This window comes from Staurois parvus, unplaced genomic scaffold (assembly GCF_062004578.1).
Source record: "Staurois parvus isolate SC_StPar_1 unplaced genomic scaffold, SC_StPar_1.0 ptg000048l, whole genome shotgun sequence".
Taxonomy (NCBI): domain Eukaryota; kingdom Metazoa; phylum Chordata; class Amphibia; order Anura; family Ranidae; genus Staurois; species Staurois parvus.
The window spans coordinates 5,844,730-5,868,103 of record NW_028317844.1 but is presented as its reverse complement, the minus strand read 5'-3'; the positions used below and the strand labels follow the sequence as shown (position 1 = coordinate 5,868,103).

The 23,374-nt window shown below is 39.5% G+C and overlaps 1 protein-coding gene across 4 annotated transcripts in view; it reads right to left on the bottom strand.

Moving 5' to 3' along the window:
• SCML4 (Scm polycomb group protein like 4) overlaps positions 1 to 23,374 on the bottom strand; it is a 148,264-nt gene that overhangs the window by 12,316 nt on the left and 112,574 nt on the right. For 3 of the 4 annotated variants that reach the window (XM_089664876.1, XM_089664890.1, XM_089664896.1), the window contains 2 exons: positions 4,914 to 5,108; positions 44 to 319 (listed from right to left, as the gene is read on the bottom strand). In XM_089664876.1, coding sequence (XP_089521002.1) covers positions 44 to 319; positions 4,914 to 5,108 — 471 coding nt within the window. The remainder of the gene's footprint in view (positions 1 to 43; positions 320 to 4,913; positions 5,109 to 23,374) is intronic. The other variant, XM_089664883.1, reaches the window with a different exon arrangement.

The window sequence follows — 23,374 nt, the reverse complement described above, 5'->3', positions numbered from 1 at the left end:
TATCTAATCACTATTCAAGTAAGCAAACCGCTTGCTTTATTACCACTTCTGTTTCCCTCAAGGTAACTTCCACTTCTAGTGGGACTTGATGTTTGGCGTCTTAAGCCCGCTGATGCTTGTCCTCCTGAAGCCATCTGGCTAGACCGGTGATTGCATGAAGAGCTTCCTCCACCGCCACTACTTAGACGTCCTTCTCCATTGCTCTGTCTTCCAGGGTAAAGGGAACTCATATAGTTGAAAGCGGAATCAGAAGGATCAACGCTGTATCGCTTTGTATTCACAGGGTCTACCAGGTAATCTTCTGGTATGACAGTTTCTGCTAAGAGATAGATCACTGTTTAACATTGCTATGTATTTTTGCTGTTCATGTTCAAACAAAGCATTTATCCATTTTAATTAAACTCTAGCTTTTAAACAGTTATGTGTAATTATTTTTCCAAGTGTTTATCCCTTGATCCATTTTAGCCGAATACAAACCATATGAACTAGAGAATGTTGACTGTCTTTTTCCAAACAGTTTACAGCTAGGAAGATGACTATTGAAACTCCTGTCAGTCTGAATACAACAAAGAATTGCTGGAAATCACCCTGATTGGCTAGAAAGCTACATCAATCATACATGAGTGTACATTATAGATACATACAGTATGCTAGATCTTATGGTTAAAATGAATATTGAAGGAATAGATGATCTAGCAGCCAATAATATTCTACCATTCATGTATGCAATATAGGGTTCACAATCTAACTGAATGCTGCAGGCAACTAGACTAGCTTTTCCTTTAGGCACTGAATGCCAGGAAGTTGGAAAGAGTAGGTCCTATTTTTATATACTGTATAGTAAGACACAACCATTTACCTTTACCCAGGGGCGGACTGACCATTTGGAAACTCGGGCCCGGGGTCAGTAGGGGGCCCCATGAGATGCCCCTGGTACCTTGTTCATAGGCTTTTTGGAGTTTGGGCAAGGACACAGGGGTCCCATGATCCCCTATTGCCCGGTGGCCCCATGAGTTGTCAGTCCGCCCCTGCCTTTACCATAATGGGATTAGACATATATTTGAGAATACATTCAGCCCAAAGAAATCCACATACAGTACACATAGGTGATGGTAGATATTTTGGTGATTCTTAGTAAGGCACATTTCAAACACTCTGATAAATGGTTTGAATTCATCAACATCCTTTTACTGTGTCATTTCCCCAAGAAAACACCAAAAGGTGTGCCTCTGCTCACTAAGCCACAAATTATACTACAAAATTTAAAACTTTGGGACTGATTTACTAAGGTAGTTGAGAAGGTTCACACAAAAAAATGAGTGAAGACTAATTTTAATTATATGAAAAACAAATTCTAGAACAGAAAACCAGAGTGTACAGTTGCATCTGGTCAAACCGGGTGGTTCTGTTCTATTGCCAGTGAAAATGGGACTTTGTATGTGTCAGCCACGTAATATCACATCGAACAAAGTAATAAAAAATATATATACTTTCATTGGTTGATCCTTAAAAAAAAGTCACACTTCGCATTTTCAAACCAAATGGTCTTTGATGATGATTTGAGCATATGGTTACATTCATTTAGCAGTGATATGCACAATAAGCATACAGGATCCTATACGCTTATTGTGCATCTTACTGCTATACGGATGTAACCACATGCTCATGTCATCATCAAAGACCATTTGGTTTGAAAATGTGAAGTGAGACTTCATTTTTATAATGATGGACCAATAAAAGTATATATATTTTTTTTATTACTGTTGTTCGATGTGATATTACAGATTTATCCTCCTGGTGGCTGGGACATACAAAGTCCCATTTTCACTGGAGATAGAACAGGACCACTTGGTATGACCGGAAGCAACTGAACACTCCGGATTTCTGTTTTCTGTTCTAGACATATGCTGGGATGGTGTCACGCCGGGGGGGGGGGGGTACATATATTAAATTCCAGACCCATCTTCTGTCTTAGACATACAATAAAAAGCAAATTCCTTTTTTTTTTATGTTATCTGCATATGACTGGATAATTGAACAGTATTTTTAATTTAGTTGTCTCCGCTTTCGTTTAGTATATCGGCCGTAATATGTCTTTGATTAGTAAATGCAACCTGTTAGGATGACAATGTGGGAGATGTTATTGCTGACATTCTTCCAAAGATGCATTCTCCACAGCTGTCACTCTGAAACTTTCTTTATTAGGCTGCATTTACAAGACAGTCTAGCCACAGATAGTTTGCTGCGTTAAGGGGAATAAACGCCACCTCTGGACGCAGCAACAATCTGTGATTAGCTGCAGCCAGTTTGTGCACAGCCAAAACTCCACAGAAACACCGACACTGGATGAACACTGGCTCGTCCATTGTCAGTTGGAAGATTTATTTGCTTGTAACCATTAAGATGAGTAGTTACATGCGAACAGCAGCAGTGCCTGCCATTGATTTGTACAAAGTACAAATCTGGCAGCCACTGCTGATAGCTGCAGCTGTTGACACACAGTGGGGGGAATTCAATAAAGCTGCTGGGCCACTTTTCTGGCATTAAACCCTCTGGTTAATGTATCGAGTCAAATTTATGAAGCATTTGCAACATTTTTGGTTCTGAAAGTGACTTGTACACCAAATTCAGTAGTTGTAAAACATGTCACTTTTATATTGTGGTAAATTGAATGCACCAAATTAAAAAAAAACACAAAAAAACTGACCTTTCGTATCTTATGAAAGTAGAGCTAATTAATTTATGAACTTTCTTTTTGCATACACAGAGAGAAACTGGCATAGACAGATTTTGCAAAAGTATCTCCTGTGGATTTGAAAAGTGGCTCAGCATGCATTACATTCAAGTACAAATTCTAGACAGGTACATGAATTTAGCGCATGCTGCACGACTTTTAGAAGGCATGAGATAAACTTTTACAAAATCTGTCTTCACCAGTTTTTATGAATTCCAGGGAATGTGTAGAAACAGCTTTTACAACCAACAGCAGGAATCAACTGATTCTTGTTGGCGGTCACCCCTGGCCACACTTATATAAATGTCGCCTTGTTTGGTGAACCACTGACTTAGAACAAGTTTGTGCATATCAGGTGATAGACACCTAATTTAGAAATACTTGTTCCAGCTCACTGACTCACTAAATAATAAAGTAATGATAGAGGTGACAGCTCTGGAGCTTGCATCTTTAACTATTTCCTGACCGCCCTATAGCAGAAGTACTGCTATAGGGCAGCAGGGCTGCGCAAGATCACACATATACACATGATTTTGTATTTCTAGGTAGGGGGCATGCACACGCTGCCCTGCCCGCGCCGCCATTGGTGGCTACAACTGTCGATCACCGGGTCCCAGACAGAGATTCCCCGCTGGCACCCGGCAATTGCTGAGGAAGTGACAGAAGAGAGGTCTGTTTGTAAACAATACAGATCTCTCCCCTGTCAGCACCAGCACATTGCTTTGTATTGCTCTGCTATGCACAGTAAAGCACATACAGACAACATAGTAAAACAGCACACAGTTAACCCTTTGATTGCCCCAGATGTTAACCCCTTCCTGCCCAGTGTCATTAATACAGTGTCAGTGCTTTTTATGAGCACTGATCACTGTATTAGTGTCAGTGTGGATGTCAGTGGCAGTTAGTAAGTTCCCCTCCAGTGTCAGAATGCCCGCCGCAGTCCTGCAGTCCCACTATAAGTCGCTGATTGACGCCATTACTAGTATATAAAAAAAAACTTACAGTATATATACCGTCATTTGTAGACGCTATAACTGTCATGTAAACCAATTCATTTACATGTATTGGGATTTTTTTTCAGCAAAGAAATGTAGCAGAATACATTTTTGCCTAAACTTATTACGAAATTTGATTTTTTACTGGATATGTTTTATAGCAAAAGGTCAAAAATATTGTTTTTTTTAAAATTGTCGGTCTTTTTATGTTTATAGTGCAACAAATTAAAAACGCACAGGCGATCAAACACCACCAAAAGAAAGCTCCATTTGTGAGGAAAAAAGGACATAAATTTCATGTGGGTGTAGTGTTGCATGACCATGCAATTAAAGTAATGCAGCACCGTCTTGCAAAAAATGCCCTGCTCAGGAAGGGGGGTAAATCCTCTGGAGGGCAAGTGGTTAATAACAAGTTGGCAATGTAGGTATTCCTATCTTGAAAGATTTCTTTTAGCCATGAAAACCATTTATATCATGTGTGCCTGCTATGTGCTTATTATACTACACATAATATTTTTATAATTGGTATAAAAATTGAAAGCAATATGGTGATGATGCAATAAGGAGAACCACTGATTGGCTAATTCTTGATATGTTTAAAATGTACCTAAAGCCAAACCTTTTATTCTTATTTTGGATAGAGTGGAGGATGTTAGTTTTTTTTTACCATCTGTGGAGATTTCTCATGACTTTCTGTTGACACAACAGGAAGCAAGATGACATCTCTCCAAAGTGAACAAACGTCCCCAATGGAAGATTTCTCGTCTATTCTTGTTCTGGTGCCAACTGTAAAAATGTAGAATTTTCGATCACGTGCAATCTCTGACAGTGATCACCAGGACAAATCAAGAAAGTGAATCTGCTGAACGGTGACACAGACAGCAATATATCCTAATAATAATAATAATAGAGATTCTAACCTTCTCACTACTGTATCCAAAATAAAAAAAATGAAAGTTTGGGCTTATCATACACATTATTTGCACATTGACCTGGCATACTCATGGGTACAAATAAGGAACCAGTACAATTGTGATCCTTGTGTTGTATTATTCTCTGCAGATTGGACAGAACTGCATACATACATAGGTGAATAAAAAAGAAAAATGCATTTCACTGATTTGCCTCATTTGTCAATGAATTTGCTCATCACTTAAAAGGATTCTTTGAAACGTGAGACTTACCTGTCTCCATCCTGCCAGTGTCATATTCCTTGGGGTTGTCTGAGGTGGTGCTGTACTGTACAAAGGGCTGATTGCTGAACAGATTGTCACAGATCAGACTGCGGCAGAGTTTTTTAAGGAAGCGCAGGACATACCCTATGCTGTTCACCACAGGCAGGCTGAGGAGATGTTGCTTTCCCTCAAATGAAGCAGACACTGCAAAACAGTAACAACACCATTACTCCATTACACACACTTGTCTTGCTGTCAGCTTAGTAGGAGCCAGAGCACATTCCGCAGTCTGGGGTAAACATGCAGTATACTGAAGACGGAAGAGCACTGACTACATGGAACCAATTTAGCAGCCATTCTGGTTCCTCCCATTTATAATCACACAACAGGATATTTTACTTGAATATGCTGGATAATTATCTGTACATATGGAAAAGAAGTGTTCCTTTGTTTAATAGATTTAATAGTCTAATACTGTGTGGTTTGTTGAAAACCATTTTAAAGGTTGTTATAACATTGAATGTGAAAGTTGCTTACAAATACTATTTAACAAAAATGTGCCGTGCTTCACTAAGAATGTTCAAAATAAATAATATATAATGGGTGCAACCAGGTGCTGATATAGATATCGGGTGACAAAAAAAGAAAAAATATATGTGTGAACCAATATAAATTTTCAAAACAAAAATGCATATGCAAGTTATGAACAAAAGACGAAATACCAAAAATAATGTCCATATCCATATCAAAAGATATAATAAAAGAAAATTATATAAAGAAGTCCATAAATATGTGCTTTTTCCATCATGCCTAGTTCCTTTTAAAATAAAATATCCCGTGCTTCTTCATTGATTTCTTATGTGACATCCCCCACCAGATGTACTCTCACCTCAGGTACATGACCAAACCGTTAAGTGAGGTCACATCACACTTGTGTCCCTTTAAATGTGCCAAAAATGAATGAGATGGTATCCTGCTGTTTGAGGTCCTTCTCCACTCAAACGATAGGCTCCCTTTAAATGTGCCAAAAATGAATGAGATGGTATCCTGCTGTATGTGGTCCTTCTCCTATTCATACGTTCCCCTTCCACAATGGTTAATATAGAGGAATAATCAAATCATAGTGTATTATCCTTTTAAAACCGTTTTATTAACCCCTTGACGCCGACATCACACAAATATGCGGCCTCACAGAACTGGGTTTTTTTACGTGTGGCCGCATATTTGCATACCTGTCTTTGTGCTGGGAGCACACCGCACGGCGCGCTCCCAGCAGAAAGACCGCAGTGTCACTGAGAGCACCAGATCCCGTTCTAACGATCGGGTCCCGATTCTCCCGATTCCAGGTCACATCATCGCTGTGATAGCCTCTGATTGGCTATCACAGTGATCAGTCACTGTACAGCCTGGCCCCCTTGTTTTTTTCTCTCTCTATGAATGGGGAAGAGAGATACATTGTATCTCTCTAACTCCTGGCATAGAGATAAAAAAAATGTTTGTTAAAAAAATAAATAAAATAAAGATAAATAAATAAATATTAAAAAATAAAATAAAAAATAGAGAAAAAATACCTAGATCAAGGTTTGATCTAGTTCAGGGCTGGGGTTAGTGTTAGTGTCAAGGTCAGGGTCAAGGTCAAATGGTCAGGGTCAAAGGTCAGGATTTTTAAAAAATAAAATTGGTGTCAGTTAGTGTCAATGTCAGTGTGTTTTAGGTAAAAAAACAAAAACAAAAACAAAATGTGCACTATTGTTTTTGGGCTGTACTACGGGTACAAACAACAAATAATTTACACTTATATGATATTGCTGCGATCGTCAAGAGCTGGAGAATTTATTTGGGGTTTTTTTTTGGTGGTAGGTTATGGTAGTAACAAGAAACACACACTATTTTCGGCCAGTTTTCCTTTGATAAAAAAAAATCAGGAGATATCCATTACCATTTACCACCAAATTATAGCCCAATTTGTCCTGAAAAAAAATGCGGAATAATTCACCTGTATGTACAAAGTAGTTGTGATGATATGTATGGTTTCACTAACACATGTCAATGTTGAAAAATTGTGCTTAGGCATTTAGATTTGTTTTACCCTTAGTCGTGAAGGGTTTAATAAAGTATTGCACTCTGTATAAAAAATGCTTTGTGCACAAAATGTGTCCTCTGGATTTTTTTCAATGGTGAATATCCTAAAGTGTCCAGTTAGTGTCAGTATGAAACCCTCAAGCGCCATGACATCAAAGCCCCTCCCCTATGTTACACCACCGGTCACGTGGCTTCATCCCCAGTGGCGTAACGCGTAGGGGAGGGGCTTTGACATCACGACGCTCGAGGGTTCCATACTGACACCAGCTGGACACTTTAGGATATTCACCATTGAAAAAAATCCGGAGGACACATTTTGTGCACAAAGCATTTTTTATACAGAGTGCAATACTTTATTAAACCCTTCACGACTAAGGGTAAAACAAATCTAAATGCCTAAGCACAATTTTTCAACATTGACATGTGTTAGTGAAACCATACATATCATGTATCATGTGCGTGCAACACTTTATTAATAAAATGGTTTTAAAAGGATAATACACTATAAATTGATTATTCCTCTATATTAACCACCGTGGAAGGGGAGCCTATCGTTTGAGTAGGGAAAAGACCCCAAACAGCAGGATACCATCCCATCCATTTTGGCCCATTTAAAGGGAGCCTATCGTTTGAGAGGAGAAGGACCCCAAACAGCAGGATACCATCTCATTCATTTTTGACACATTTAAAGGGACACAAGTGTGATATGACCTCACTTAACAGTTTGGTCATGTACCTGAGGTGAGAGTACATCTGGTGGGGGAGCACAATAAATGCAAGTTTGTTCACATAAGAAATCATTTAAGAAGCACGGGATATTTTATTTTAAAAGGAACTAGGCATGATGGAAAAAGCACATATTTATGGACTTCTTTATATAATTTTCTTTTATTATATCTTTTGATATGGATATGGACATTATTTTTGGTATTTTGTCTTTTGTTCATAACTTGTATATGCATATTTGTTTTGAAAATTGATATTGGTTCACACATATATTTTTTCTTTTTTTGTCACCCGATATCTATATCAGCACCTGGTTGCACCCATTATATATTATTTATTTTGAGCATTCTTAGTGAAGCGCGACACATTTTTGTTAAATAGTATTGGTTGGCACACTAGTATGAGTATGTGTTAGGTGCAGGCGATTCACAATTAGCACTTAGTATTAATTACCCTTCACATAGCAGCTCACAAGCTTTCACTTTTCAATTAGCTTACAAATGCACTTGACAGACATTAGAAAATGGTCTAACTTGCAACTTTGATCTGACCGCTGGAAGATGTCTTTTCTGTCTAGCTTCTGGTATATACATTTATGGCTACAATTGGTAAAGAATAATTCTAAATATAGATATTTTTACATTATTACATTGATCCAAGTTGGACCAATGTAACTACACATTATCCATACCGTGGGAACCTTCTCCAGTAATCTCCACTAATCTCCACTTCTGGGTTCCATGCCGCGTGGCTGCCCAGCTGCATTGTGAAAACAGAAAGTTAGCCACTCGGCATGGGTACCATTCAGAGAATGCTTTGCATTTTCCAATGAATGCAAGCATCCTCTTATTGGACGAGGTGGAGAGCATGACATCACCATACCATATGTTACACCTCGTCCAATCAGTGGAGTTCACTTGTAGGAACGGTGTCTGCTACAGTGGTTACTGGCCTCTAGAGGGATCCCACAGGTATGTTATATGTATAGTTACATTGGTCCAAGCTGGACTAATGAAACAATATAAAAATATCCATACCTAGAATTCAGCTTTGATGATTTAGTTTTTCCTTATCATCTACAATAGTAATGGGGGCATTGTTATGGGCCATTTTTATTGTATAGTATAATAAACCGTATATGTGGGGTGGATCCCCACTCCAAGATAAAGCAATGGAGGTCTGGGAAAACCAATTAAAATAAGTCAACTTATGCTCTGCCAAAGATTAAGATCTAATTGATGTACAAAGATTGCTGGAAACACCTAGCTGTGTGTCACATCACAGTAAGCAGAGTAAATATGATTTTGTGGTGCTGCACAATCTCCTCAAATTAAATAGGTGTGACAGTCTAGGTGAAATTGATACCACAACCTAGTGCTGTAAATCATAAAATGACCAATATTATCATAATCACAATCTAGTGCTACAAACATAAACTATATACAAAACAATATGATTGTGCACATATAAATAAACTCATAAATAAGTACTAAGCTCATATAAAATGAAATAAATCAGATTAAATGTTTCCCAATAACACCATCTAAACCGTGGTGTGTAGATCCATAAAGATAATGAAAATGAAAATCCGTGCTAAAAGTAAATACTTAAACACATAAAAATGCACACAATTAATATACAGTCCATGTATGTGAAAAAAGATCCATACTATAAAAAAATAAATACTTAAATGCATATAAATTCATATATAGTTCACACAGCTAGTATACAGTCCGTGCGCGTACAAAAAGTTCCGTGCTGTGTCAGTGCTTGATCCCAACAGACATCACCACTGTGATAAATATAAATGGTGCTCCACCGTATGTGCAGATTGGCTGCTTACCTCAAATTGGGACCCACATTCTCATACAGGTCTAATGCGCTTTATCTGTATATCCCACACTCTGGGTACTGCTCTCTTTCCACCTACAGGCCTCTCCAGCGAGTAATCTTTCGCTCATAGTATGGTTCAACAGATAACATACCTTTAAGAGATGTGATATCTGGCTGTTGCTGAGTATGGTGCTTGAGCGGGAGCTGATTTGAGTGCCAATATGGGAGCATCTTTTGCAGAGGGCAAGTTTAGAAGCCCTTCAGTTAAAAATGAGAACCTTGAATAGACTCAAAATAAAAGCTATCCTGTTGAATCTGTGCAGGGAAGCTGATTGCTAGATTAGGATTCCTGGCTAGTAATATCGGCATCAGCAGTCAAAAAATGGAGGTCACCTTATGGTGGCTGCATTTAAGAAGTTCAGTCAAATTAAAATGTTGTCAGATTTGCCAGGTTCTCTATAAATGTGACATATTTCTAAGCATTTAATTGCACACTTACCATTTATCTGTCACATGTGTTAACCATTTGGAAAGAATAACAAAAAATACAACAATATGTTTGGGGTTCTTGAAGTTCATGTTTTGTTGTCATAGCTTAACTCAATAGATGGTAAAGAGAACTTGCATGTGCAAAGCATCATGTTCACTTTAAAACCTGCCCCAGAAACACAGAGGGGATTTACTAAAACTGGAGCACACATAATCTTCTACAGCTGTGTATGGTAACCAATCAGTTTCTAACTTCAATTTGTTCAATTAAGCTTCGGCAATAAAACCTGGAAGCTGATTAGTTACCATACACAGGTGCACCAGATTCTGTGTGCACCAGTTTTAGTAAATCTCCCTTACCTTAGATTGTACGCCCCTTGAGGGTTAGGGACTGATGTGAATGTACAATATATATATGTGTAAAGCGCTGTGTAAATTGACGGTGCTATATAAGTACCTGAAATAAATAAATAAATAATCTCCCCCATAATGCTTCCTTTCCCTTGTGCCCTTGGTGGCTCTCTTTGGAAGTTAAGTGAGTCAGGTGACCCCACTGCCATTTCCTTTCACTCCCAATAGCGAACAACATGGCAATAAAGAAAAGAGAAGTGAGTATATGCAAGGGAAGGAGGGAAAGCAGATATCAAAGTGAATATTTTGGTTTGTCCAGTTAAATTGTAAAACATACAATGCATTTAGGATTATTGCTGGACTAGAAGTGAAAAAAAACCAAAACATCTGGAGTTGGAGGATTTCTGTCAAATGATACTAAGTACTGATTGAGGGACTCCAACAATTTCATATTCAGCATTTTATATTTTTCAGTCTTTTAAATTTAGCAAATAAATAATGTTTGTGTATTTATATCTTCACAAGTGTGCCATTTCCTGAAGATGTTGCGTTAATATCTATTTACTTAGAAAATCTATGAAAAATGCAGTTTTACAAGGAGTATCCAAACATTAGAACGCAACTCAATTCAACACACTGATAAACAGTGCAAAGTAGACAATGGTCCTCTTTCATGAAGCTTCAAAAGCAATAGAATTAGGTCTAAACAATTTTATCTTATGCCAGTGCTTCCTTCAGTCTTTTTGCAGCCACTTCATGGCTACATGCATGTGCCCAGGCATTGGCTGTATGAGCCACGTAAGTGGGCGCTCAATCTGGATTTCCTGATGATGACAACAATGACCATACCTGTGGAATGAGCATTGGTGTGGATGATTATAATCATTGCTAGAAGCATATATGTTAAGATGAAAATGCAGGACGGCAATTGGTGGACTGAGGTAAGATAACATAGATTTAGTCACTGTCTGGTCAAGAACTTTACAACTGGCTCAATCACTTTTTAGTTAAACTGGATGGTTTCAACAGGGCAACCTACAGCTCAAATTTTGACAAATTTAGGAGGAACCAGCCAAAATTCAAGCCATGTATGGTTTAAGAAAAAGCTTTGGCTTTAGATTTAAGAGAGGGTATACATGATTCATTTATTTTTTCATCCAACCAGTGAGTTGAACAAAACAAAAAGAGTCAATTCCCTCAATCACACATTTGATGTGGATGGGGGAATCCTCCGACTGTTGTACTGTAATCTGCCATCGGGGAGTGACCAGTGTTGCCAATTATTGCCGGTGGCACTGATGGTTCAGGAAAAACTCAACAGTCCGGTTGCATACAGATTGATCGGTAGATCCAGGGCTGGGACTAGGAGTGGGTGGAAGGGACGGCTACCCTGGGTGGGATGGTGCCATGTGAAGGGGGGCACCCCGTGAAGAGTTGCTGCTGCTACAATATGGGCACTGGGCTCTATCTCCCCTCCAGGTTCTTCCTTCTGTCACTGGCATGCTCCTTGATCCAGACTGTCACATCGGACTGAGAAGGGTTTGCTTACCCACCCCCTACCCACATTCTTTTCTGGGAGGAGATGGGGCCAGGTAAGCAATACCTGCTCAGTCCAAAGTGGCAGTTCAGGTCGTGGAGTGCGGCAGTGACAGGAGGAAGAACCCGGAGTGGAGACAGAGCACAACGTGGTCTGACAGGCACCGCATCATATTGTGAGTCTCCCTGGCCGCTATCCAACACCCTCGCACTGTTCCCTGATGGCTGATTGTAAAACGTTAATAGCAGCTTCCCCCCAGGCTCCACCACTTCTTGACACCTCATATTTCAGGAGGAGGCTGGGGGAAGCTGCTTTTAACATCCCACAGACATCTGCAGCAGCATTGTACGTGAGGGAGAAGTGGATTAGTGGTAGGGAAGGGGTTTGGGGGGTGAGATGTGGTAGGAGGGGGCTGAGGGGATCTGTGCTGGAAAAGGGGAAGAGGGGGAAATATGTCCTAGGAGAGGGGGATTGGTGAAAAGGATTTATACAGGGAGGAGGAATTTGGGAGAGGGCAAATTTGTACTGCAAAGAGGGGGAATTTTTGTTTTGGAGAATTGGGCTTTCAAATGCAATTCATGCTTAGGGGGTAAGCGAGCAAATTAGAGCTCAAATTTTCAGGGGGTTTGGGGGGGATTTTTGCCAGGAATTTTGCTCGTAAATCTTTGGGGGGCGGGGCATATTTGCCCCGGACGCTGGTCAGTCTTGTCCCGGCACTGGGTAGATCAACTTGTGTATAAGGAGCCTGCCCATATTTAGATCAAAATTCAACCAGTCTTTGCTGAACTGGCCAACTTTTCATCCATGTATGGCCGGCTTAAGCTAGCAGATGAGAATGACAACCAGAGAACTAGAATTTCCACAAAGAGACCAGTTCCCTATTTCTATCATGAAAAGTTTACTTAAAACAGGAGATGTGAAGCCTGAACTTGCTTTATTAGTGCCAACTTAATTATTTACAAAGACTAAAGAAACCTTCAAAACTCAGAGTTGAAAAATGTATTTTTTCATACTGCACATTCTTTTATATTTACATTGTTTTGATCCTTAAACATTTCAGAATAAATAGCTGTGAATAAAAAAAGAGACTGTGTGTGAGAAGACCCTTTTTTCTCAATGAGTCATTTCTCTTTAGTTTTTAACATTTCCAATTATCTTTCTCAGCACCGGGCAATTTGTCTGCTGGAATACAATTTTTCTATGACAGTCATTGATGGTGTCATAAATTGTGCAGCATAATGATACATTAGTGGCAGCTCTGCAACCCACTATAGTATTCATAGGTTTGTCGGTATGCTTTGTATGCTCTGGATCCTTTCTTCCTCTAATTAATTCTCTTTGTGGGAAAGACAGCTTACTAATTATCTCAGCAGCTAAAAAATCAGGAATGGCTGAGCAATTTCACAAAGCTTATTTTATTTGTATGTTTTTTATTCCTTCAGAACTGAGAATGTTTATTTTAAGTCATCCTTGTTTCATCTCCTTTCTCATTTTGGGATGTGTCTGCTTCTTGTTAATGTTTTCTCTCTATAATCTTTGAAATGACCAGGATCTGTAAATGTCATTTTCATAAGATGAGTCTTTAGATTGCATTCTCCAATGCAGAAAACAACATAATGCTCCAATACCTGAACTCACCCTGTTGCACTGATGCATAGCATCACACATTGTGCTTGTTGGTGGGCTATGGTGCCATTATTTCTGAATGGCGCCCCAATGCATCTGCATAAGAGCTCAACAAATAATGCACCACCAGATGTTTTAGTGCTCTGTGCTGCTATAATAACATTAACCTTTTTTTTTACATTTTGGTGTGTTAGGCAATCCATTCAAATTAATACTCTACCCTAACGAAATGCAAATGAAGACACAAAATATTGCATGCTAAAACAATGCACAAATACAAATGTGCCCTCAATTGTTCATTTAATTTTAATAGATGAAGTTCTTGGTGGAATGGACATGTGCTAATAAAATAAGGGATGCTCACTCCATATATATAAATCTACAGCTATGGGCACAGTAGATCATGGTTAAAACCCCTGACAGTTTGAATTTTTCCATTTTGTGCCCCATTCAGGAGTTCACCCTTCATTTCTTGTCCCATAGACATATACAAGGGAAAGGAAATCTCTCCAAAATTAGGGAAACTCCCTCTTAGACAGCTACCACGGGAACAGATGTCTTCATTTGAAGATTTCCCTTCTACTCCTGTTTCTGTTAATAACTCAAATAGTTTGGATTTTCCCTCACTTTCAGTTCCAGTGATAAGGGTCAACAGGACAGATGGCGGTATGACTCTCCCAAGTGGGGACACAGACAGAAATATAAACCTGACAGAAGTTCTAACCCTTCTCCCATTCAATCTAAAACTTGACATTAAGTTTTGACTTTAGATATACTTTAACCACCTTTAATTATACTGTGAGTTTGCAGCAGGTACAGGCACAGTCAAATACATGTATGTCAGCTATGCATGGGCGCGCTGCATGCCCCAGGGTTGCTCCTGTGACTGCTGTGTCCACTGATCACAATGGATTACTGTTACCAGTACCCATCCACTAGGAGTGGCTGGGGTATCATGTGATTGTTATGATTGGTCATAGCGATCACATGATTAAAATGTAAACAAAACAGTCACGAATGGTTTCCATTCATGATTGCTTGCTTAGTGTTGTAAAGCTGTGATTGATTCACAGCTATCACATGGTACCTGGCTACCTGTACTATGTGATTACCTGTAGCCAATCACAGCATGTCAACAGTAACTACGCTGTCATGAATGTTAACCCATAACAGCTAAAACTACTGCTCATACCAGTGAGCTTCACTGTTATAAGCAATAACAGTGTAAAAAAAAATTACAAACTTAAAAAAACTCGCCATGCCTCTTACTAAATATCTCAGACCATCTACTTTCCAAAAAGGGGTCATTTGGGGGGTATATGTACTGTCCTGACATTTTAGAATCTTAAAAAATGACATCAGAACTGATCAATTTTCAAATATATATACATAGCTTGAAGATGCTGTAAATTTCAAACAAACCACTTAATATACAGTAAGTCCCCATCTTACGAACGAGTTCCATTCCAGGAGAACGTTCGTAAATCGGATTGGTTCGTAAGTCCGACAAAGTGAGTCCTATTCTTAACGGCTGCTGCAATCTTTGTGTATCATTCTACGTTGGGGCTCTGTGCCTCAAAAACTAACAGTGTCTCTTCAAGTAAAGAAAATCCCCTTGCCATTTCCTGTGTTGTGAATCTCTTTAGTTCTTCAGTTACATCTTCCTCTTGGCTCTCTTCGTCTTTTCGCTGAGCCTCCAATTCCATCCGGTCCTCATTAGTAAGCTCTTCATGTTGCACAGCAATGAAGTTGTCCTCTTGCAGATCTAGCTCCAGCTTCGTGCTAAGGGTCACTAAGTTGTTGAAGACCCCTTTGGACTCCTTACTCATCTTCTCAAGTCCATGAACTTCATGAACAAACTGAGGGCAAAGGTTCTTCCAAACCCCATTCATGGTGACAGCTGCAACCTCACGCCAAGCAAACTTGATGTTTTTTATGGCCTTGTAGATGTCATAGTCCATCCAAAATTGTCACAAGGTTGTTCTTGTTTCATCAATAGTCTTCACTGCCTGCCGAAAAGTGTGACGTAAATAATATTTCTTGAAAGTTACAATAACTCCTTGGTCCATAGGTTGAATGAGCGCCGTAGTAATCGGTGGCAGATGGACTACTTTGACATTGGGATGAAAATCATCCATGAATTGGGGGTGACCTGGTGCATTGTCAAGCTGCAAAAGAATGTTAAATGGGATATCTTTCTCCAAACAATATTTCTCTGTCTCTGGGATAAAGTGGTGGAAAAACCAGTCCTGGAAAATGGCCTGTGTAACCCAGGCTATGGAGTTACTCTTCCACACAACAGGTAGAGAGCCCTTGGCTATGTTTTTGAGGGCTCTTGGGTTCTCTGATTGGTAAACTAAGAGAGGCTTTAGTTTCATATCACCGGAAGCATTGCCATCAAACAACAGAGTAAGTAGTCCTTTGCTGCTTTGAAGCCTGGCATCACCTGTTCCTCTTTACTGATGAAACTTCGTTCTGGCATCCTCTTCCAGTACAGTCCTGTCTCATCAACATTGAACACCTGTTGTGGTAAATAAGAACCTTCACCAATAATTTCTCTGTTTTTGGAAATTCTTGGGCAGCTATGATATCTGCACTCGCAGCCTCACCACTTACTTTTACATTGTGAAGGTTGGCTCTAGCCTTGAATCTGTTAAACCATTCATGGCTGGCAGTAAAGGATGCACACTGTTCACCCTGTTTTTTCTTCAAGTCTTCAAACAGGCTTTTAGCTTATTCTTGAATAAGCATTAAGCTGAGTGGGACTCAACGCTGATGCTGATCCCGCATCCACACACTGAGAAGTTTCTCCATCTCCTCTATCACTTTACCACGCTTTTCGGATATTATTGCTGACTTCATAGGCACATCAGACTTCACATGTTCCATAATCTTGTTCTTTAGAACTGTGCCAGTGGTTGAATTATTCATGTTATAAGAACAAGAGATGTCTACCATCTTTTTGCCTCGGTACAATTTCTCAATTATTTTCACTGCTGTTTCCACGGTTATTGCTTTGCGCTTCCTAGCAGTCCCCTCCACATCACCACTGCTTTTCCTCTTGCTTATGGACATCCTGGGCTCTGTACAGTACACTATCGCACTGTATTGTACAGTAAGCAACACAGCAGCGCAGCTGTGACAATGTCTGGTAGACATGTGAGCTACTTCCGGTGCTTTGTTCGCATCTATGAATATTCGTAATGCAAGGTCCGTTCGTATCTGTGAAAGTTCGCAACTCAAATGTTCATAAGTCGGAGACTTACGGTACACTTGTTAGATTTTTTTTTTACCAAAGCCATTTTGGACTAAATTTATGAAGATGATCAAATACCCCCAAAAGAAAGCTCTATTTGTGGGAAATGTCACTTGCGTACAGTGTTGCATGACCACACCAATTGCCAGTTAAAGTAGCAAACAATGGCATGGTCATGAAGGGGGTAAAACTTTCCGGAGGTCAAGTGGTTAATGTAACAATGCCTGGAAACAAATCAACAAGAACAATTATTGGTTGGAATTTAGCTTCTCTGATTGCATTCTCACACTATCACTTCTGACAAATAAGCAGGGCAATCAAAACCCTCAGCTGCTGTCCTAAAGACCGGCCTCATAATTGTATCTTAGGATTTAATAAAGAACATATACTGACACTCCAGCACAGGGTACTGATGGCAATAAAAACAATGCCACAGACAGCAATAGAAATATTGATAGTTCACACAATTGATTAGCCGCATTTAACATATATATATATATAAAGCTGTTGCTGACGTTAGGAGGGGTGGAATTTTGAAATTATACTTAAAGCAGACCTATATTTGAATCTAGATTTGGCTGTCTGACCGGAGGTGGATAGCACAGTTTAATATAACAAAACATACAGTAAAACTGTTACTTTAAGCTTATAATTCCCTATTAGAATGATCAGAGCACTTTACCACGTGATAGTGCCAACACCCTACTTTCTTCTATCCACACAAGAGTCTATCAGGACTATGACATCATCAGACGCATATCTCACTCTCTGCTGCTTCTAACTACTGAATTAACATTGATATAGTGCTGCCTGGTGATAACTTTCACCTCCACTAATATGGGGCTGCATTGCAGACACACAATGATGTGGAATGTATGTTGAAGTAGGCAGTCTACTGTAAATGTTTTGCCATTACAGGAGTAGTATGGATTTAAAAAAATAAAAATACATACTTCCAAGTTGCATCATTTGAGTGATGCTGCAGCTGTTCCATGTCAACTCTAAGAAAGAGAATTGAGTTATCACATGACTTCTCTTCACTGCCGCCCACCATGCTGCACCCACCCACATGCTGATCAATCAGCTCTCTTTCTGCTCTTAGTGGAGAGTGATGACTGCCAGTCTCCCCTCTCCACTCTGCTCCTCAGCACTCACTGGAGAGCTGGGATTGTGATGAGGAAGCAGAGGCTGGCTCTCAACTGTGTGCTGAGAGAAGGAGCTAGCTGTCAATCAGTCAATGGGGTGGAACATGATAATATTGTTGGGATCCTTCCAAAGCCTGGAGCGGCCCTGCTCAGTCAGCTGATAATGGGCATAAATCCACTATCACCTGACTCTGAGTCAAAGGATTTTGTACTCATATGACCTACAAATATAGTATGGCCAAAAAAGGCTTGAGCATACTTCTCTTTCTTGACCTATGATGACCTATGGTGGGGATATGTCAACTACCTGACAACTTTACTGTGGCAGAGTGGCCTTACTGTGCCACATACATGTATATGATCTGGCATTTCCGGGTAGGGGGCCCATTTGCACACCTGCCGCCCCTTTTGTGCTGTAATTTGCTATAGCACAAGCCAATCAGCAGGTCCCGGCCACTGATTTATGGCTAGGACCTGCTGATCGGCTTAGCGAATGACCGTTCAGAGCCCTGTGATGACAAACAACAATAAATAAAAATTCCAGTAAATACACCCACTGGCCACTTTATTAGGTACACCTTTTCAATTGCTTAGTAACACAAACTGCTAATCAACCAATCACATGGCAGCGATTCAATGAATGTAGGAATCTAGACGTGGTGAAGATGACTTGCTGAAGTTCAAAGCGAGTATCAGAATGGGGAAGAAAGGGGATTTAAGTGACTTTGAACATGGCATAGTTGTTGGTGCCAGGCGGGCTGGTCTGAGTATTTATAAAACTGCTGATTTACTGGGATTTTCATGCACAACCATCTCTAGGGTTTACAGATAATGGTCCGAAAAAGAGAAAATATCCAGAGAGCGGCAGTTGTGTGGACAAAAATGCCTTCTTGATGTCAGAGGAGAATGGGCAGACTGGTTCAAGATGATAGAAAGGCAACAGTAACTCATGTCAATATGGACCAAAGTCTCTGAGGAATGATTCCAACACCTTGTTGAATCTATGCCACAAAGGATTAAGGCAGTTCTGAAGGCAAAAGGGGGTCCAACAAAGTGGCCAGTGAGTGTATACCATAGTTTGTAGACAGTATAATTTTTACCAAAGACATGTATCAGAATACATTTTCACCTAAATTTATAAAGAAATTTGATTTTTTTTTTTTTTTTTAATCAAAAATATCTGGAGGGGTTTTCATAACTTTCAGTCTTTTTTTGCTTATATAATAAAAAAATAAAAAACCCAGTGGTAATCAAATACAACCAAAAGAAAACTCTATTTGTGTGAACAAAATTATATAAATTTCATGCAGGTACAGTACTGCATGACCACGCAATTGCCAGTTAATGTAGCGCAGTACCTAATAGCAAAACATGCCCTGGCCATGAAGGAGGTAAAATCTTCCGGAGCTGATGTGGTTAATAAAGTCCAGCCAATATTTTGCATGGTCACTGGCTCTAAATTGCCACTGATGCAGACAGCTTAGGCTCCCACTGAAGAGCAGGAAGGCCTCTGTAACAATAAAGCATAAGCGGAATCTGCAGTGTCACTTATATATATATAAATTTATAAACACACAACAGCTTTATATGTAATTAAAACATACATAAAAAATAATTATGAATGCAAATTAGTTAAATAGTTATTGTCAAGTTAACCAATGCATGCTGATGCTTGCTAGTCAATTCAGTTCTCAGTTCCATTTACAAATGCTGAGAGCTATTCAGATTCTGTGTATATTGTAGCTGTGATTTCTTCACAATGGAAAATGATCCTTTCTTAAATTAAAATATTTGGGGGAATGAATGCTAAGCTTCACTGTACAAAATTCAAAACACATGATTGTGCTGGTACTCCAAGTCTTTCTGTTACAAGACTTTTATTTCCATTTTAATTTACTCTTGGATTACAGTATATGTTTGGATGTACTTGCACAGTATCATTCTGAGCACATTTACAGCATCAGTTAGACAGTGTGCTGGAAGACTGCAGTGTAACAAAATTTACTGCTAGTTTCAAAAGCAGCTAATGAAGCCATTAAACACAAATGAACACATCACATTCATCTTTACAAGTCTGAACCGTGTGCACATTGTACATAGCTGGCAAAAAAACAAGTGCCTGAAAGCCACGTGCAAGTGAAGAATAATATCTGAGTTCTGTTTAAAAGGAGAGAAATAATAATGTGAATGCCATTTCAGACATATTTTGATGCAAGTATCATAAGCACGTAAGCATATTTCACAACTTCCCGAAATAACAAAGAGGGACACATTTTAGCCAAGTATGTAATCAAAGGACATGTGCCTGCCATGGCCCTGGTTATATGGACCACAAAGATCTAACACACAGAAAAGTATTGGCTAGACACCAGTGCTTTTTGGACATATGTTTTTCCTTTATATTTGATTTTCCAAAAAAACAAATGCAATATAGTAGAGATTGGAAAATTTTTAGTGGAGTATAACACTTTTTGTAGTAAAATAGTAAATTTTGTATAGAGATGTACGCAAGAGACCAAAAAAGAGCAACAGCTGAGGCTGCATGAGGGACAGAGGGATTTAGTATCAAAAGAGAAGTGCTTTCTTTAAATTCATACATCATTTATTGTGTTTATATAGTATCAACATATTATGAGACACTTTCCAGAACACACAGAACCAGAGGTTGGGCTCCACATTCGTCACACAGCTTGCCTGTTTTAGTCAGTAGATTTTTAAGGGATCCTTCAGGATACAAACTCCACACTAATTTTGCCCATGGTGGGATTCACCCTCAAGACCAGGTGCTGCAAGAGCAGAGTGGTAGCCGCTTAGGGTCTATTCACAGCTATGTGCACATTGTGGTAACACACACTTTCACAGCACAAACAAAAATCCGCCCTTAGCCAAATTGCTATGTAGTGGAGAAAACACTTTGAGACTGTATCAACAGATTTTGGGCTTGTGTCATTGTCATCCATTTGAGATACACTATATTGTCAAAAGTATTGGGATGCCTGCCTTTACACATGAACTTTAATGGCATCCCAGTCTTAGTCCATAGGGTTCAATATTGAGTTGGCCCACCCTTTGCAGCTATAACAGCTTCAACTCTTCTCGGAAGGTTGTCCACAAGGCTTAGGAGTGTGTCTATGGGAATGTTTGACCATTCTTCCAGAAGCGCATTTTTGAGGTCAGGCACTGATGTCGGACAAGAAGGCCTGACTCGCAGTCTCCACTCTAATTCATCCCAAAAGGTGTACTATAGGTTTGAGGTCAGGACTCTGTGCAGGCCAATCAAGTTCCTCCACCCCAAACTCACTCATCCATGTCTTTATGGACCTTGCTTTGTGCACTGGTGCGCAGTCATGTTGTAACAGGAAGGGGCCATCACCAAACTGTTCCACACAGTTGGGAGCATGAAATTGCTCAAAATATGTTGTATTGCAGAGGCCCTAAGAGTTCACTTCACTGGAACTAAGGGGCCAAGCCCAACCTCTGATAAAAAACCCCATACTATAATCCCCCTCCACCAAACTTTACACTTGGCACAATGCAGTCAGGCAAATACCATTCTCCTTGCAGCCGCCAAACCCAGAAACATCCATCAGATTGCCAGAGAGAGAAGCGTGCTTCGTCACTCCAGAGAACACGTCTCCATTGCTCTAGCGTCCAGTGGCGGCATGCCTTACACCACTGCATCTGACCCTTTGCATTGCATTTGGTGATGTAAGACTTGGATGTAGCTGCTCGGCCATGGAAACCCATTCCATGAAGCTCTGTTGTGTGCTAATCTGAAGGTCACACAAAGTTTGGAGGTCTTTAGCTATTGACTCTGCAGACAGTTGGCGACTTCTGCGCACTGTGTGCTTCAGCATGTGCTGACCCTGCTCTGTCATTTTATGTGGCCTAACACTTTGTGGTTGAGTTGCTGTTGTTTCCATTTACTTCCACAATGTTATAATACCACTAACAGTTGACCGTGGAATATTTAGGAGCCAGGAAATTTCATGAATGGACTTATTGCACAGGTGGCAACCTACCATGGTACCATGCTTGAATTCACTGAGCTCCTGAGAGCGACCCATTCTTTCACAAATGTTTGTAGAAGCAGTCTGCATGTCTAGGTGCTTGATTTTATACACCTGTGGCCATGAAGGTGATTGGAACACCTGAACCTAATATTTGGAAGGGTGTCCCAATACTTTTGGCAATATAGTGTATTTCTGAGTTCATTCAGAATTAATTGACATGTCCATTTTACCTGCTTTTTTTTAAGCAAATAATGTGACAAACTATTAGATTACTATAGCTGTATTCTTTTTGATGTTTGGTTGCTAAAGCTTCAAACCAACTAAAGTTACTGAGGCTGTAAACAGCCCATAGATTAATCTATTTTCGTTCCTTCCACCATGGCTGGCAGAACACAATATTTAACACTAGCGGCTACAGCCACCAACAATAGTTGAAAAATCCTACAGGATGGTTATACCCAAGTCGATTGCAAAAATTGAAGAAAAAATTGGCAATCAACGAAAATGCAGGCGTAGGAATGACAAAGATTTTAGTAGTCCTCTTACTGGGGAAGTCTTTCTTTGGCATCTATACTAACAAACTGAATGCTATATCCTGAATTCATGACCTCAACTGATACCATAAATCGGCTCTCATCTGTTCCCATCTCTCCCTCGTGCGCACGTATATATATATTTATTTATTTATTTTGCATTTAAAGTGTCAACATGCTTATTTTAGATGACAATATTTCTTGTGGTAAAGGGAAGACATTTCTGGGAGATAACTAGTCAAGATAAAAACACATCTTGCTTCGGTTCATGACTACTGACACTAAAAAAAAAAAGAGCCATGAGAGATACTACATGCAAATAAAATAAAAAAATAGATATCTACTTTACAATAATGAAACTATATTGGCAACACTTTATAATGAATATCATATAATATCATGCTTTGGCAGATTGGTATCAATCCACTTAGCGTCACAAAAACCAAATAGTTTTGGGAATTCAAAAAACAATGATGTTACTGAAATACTAATTTTGACTTTTTGATCAAAAATCAAAAGCTAAACTCCCATCTCATTTTAATTCCTGTCAGTTCATTATAAACTAAATAAATGACATTTGGTGGTGGCTTCTGTAATCATTGATAAAGGAAAGGGTTTCTTGAAATACAGTGAAAAATATCAGCATGATTTTGTATGTTCAGTCTGGACCCAAGTCTTCCTCAGCCCGTAACTTAGTTGTCATTGTTGGGCCAATAAACTGTGGACAGGAGATGCCCTACCCTGCAGCTGCATGCATACAAATGGGCAGGGATGCTCATGAAATCATTGGCATAATAAGGCCATGTGCCCATTTTAGGTAAATTATGTCACCAACATCCCCCATCTTTGTGTATGTCAACTGTCGGACAGTGAATCTCC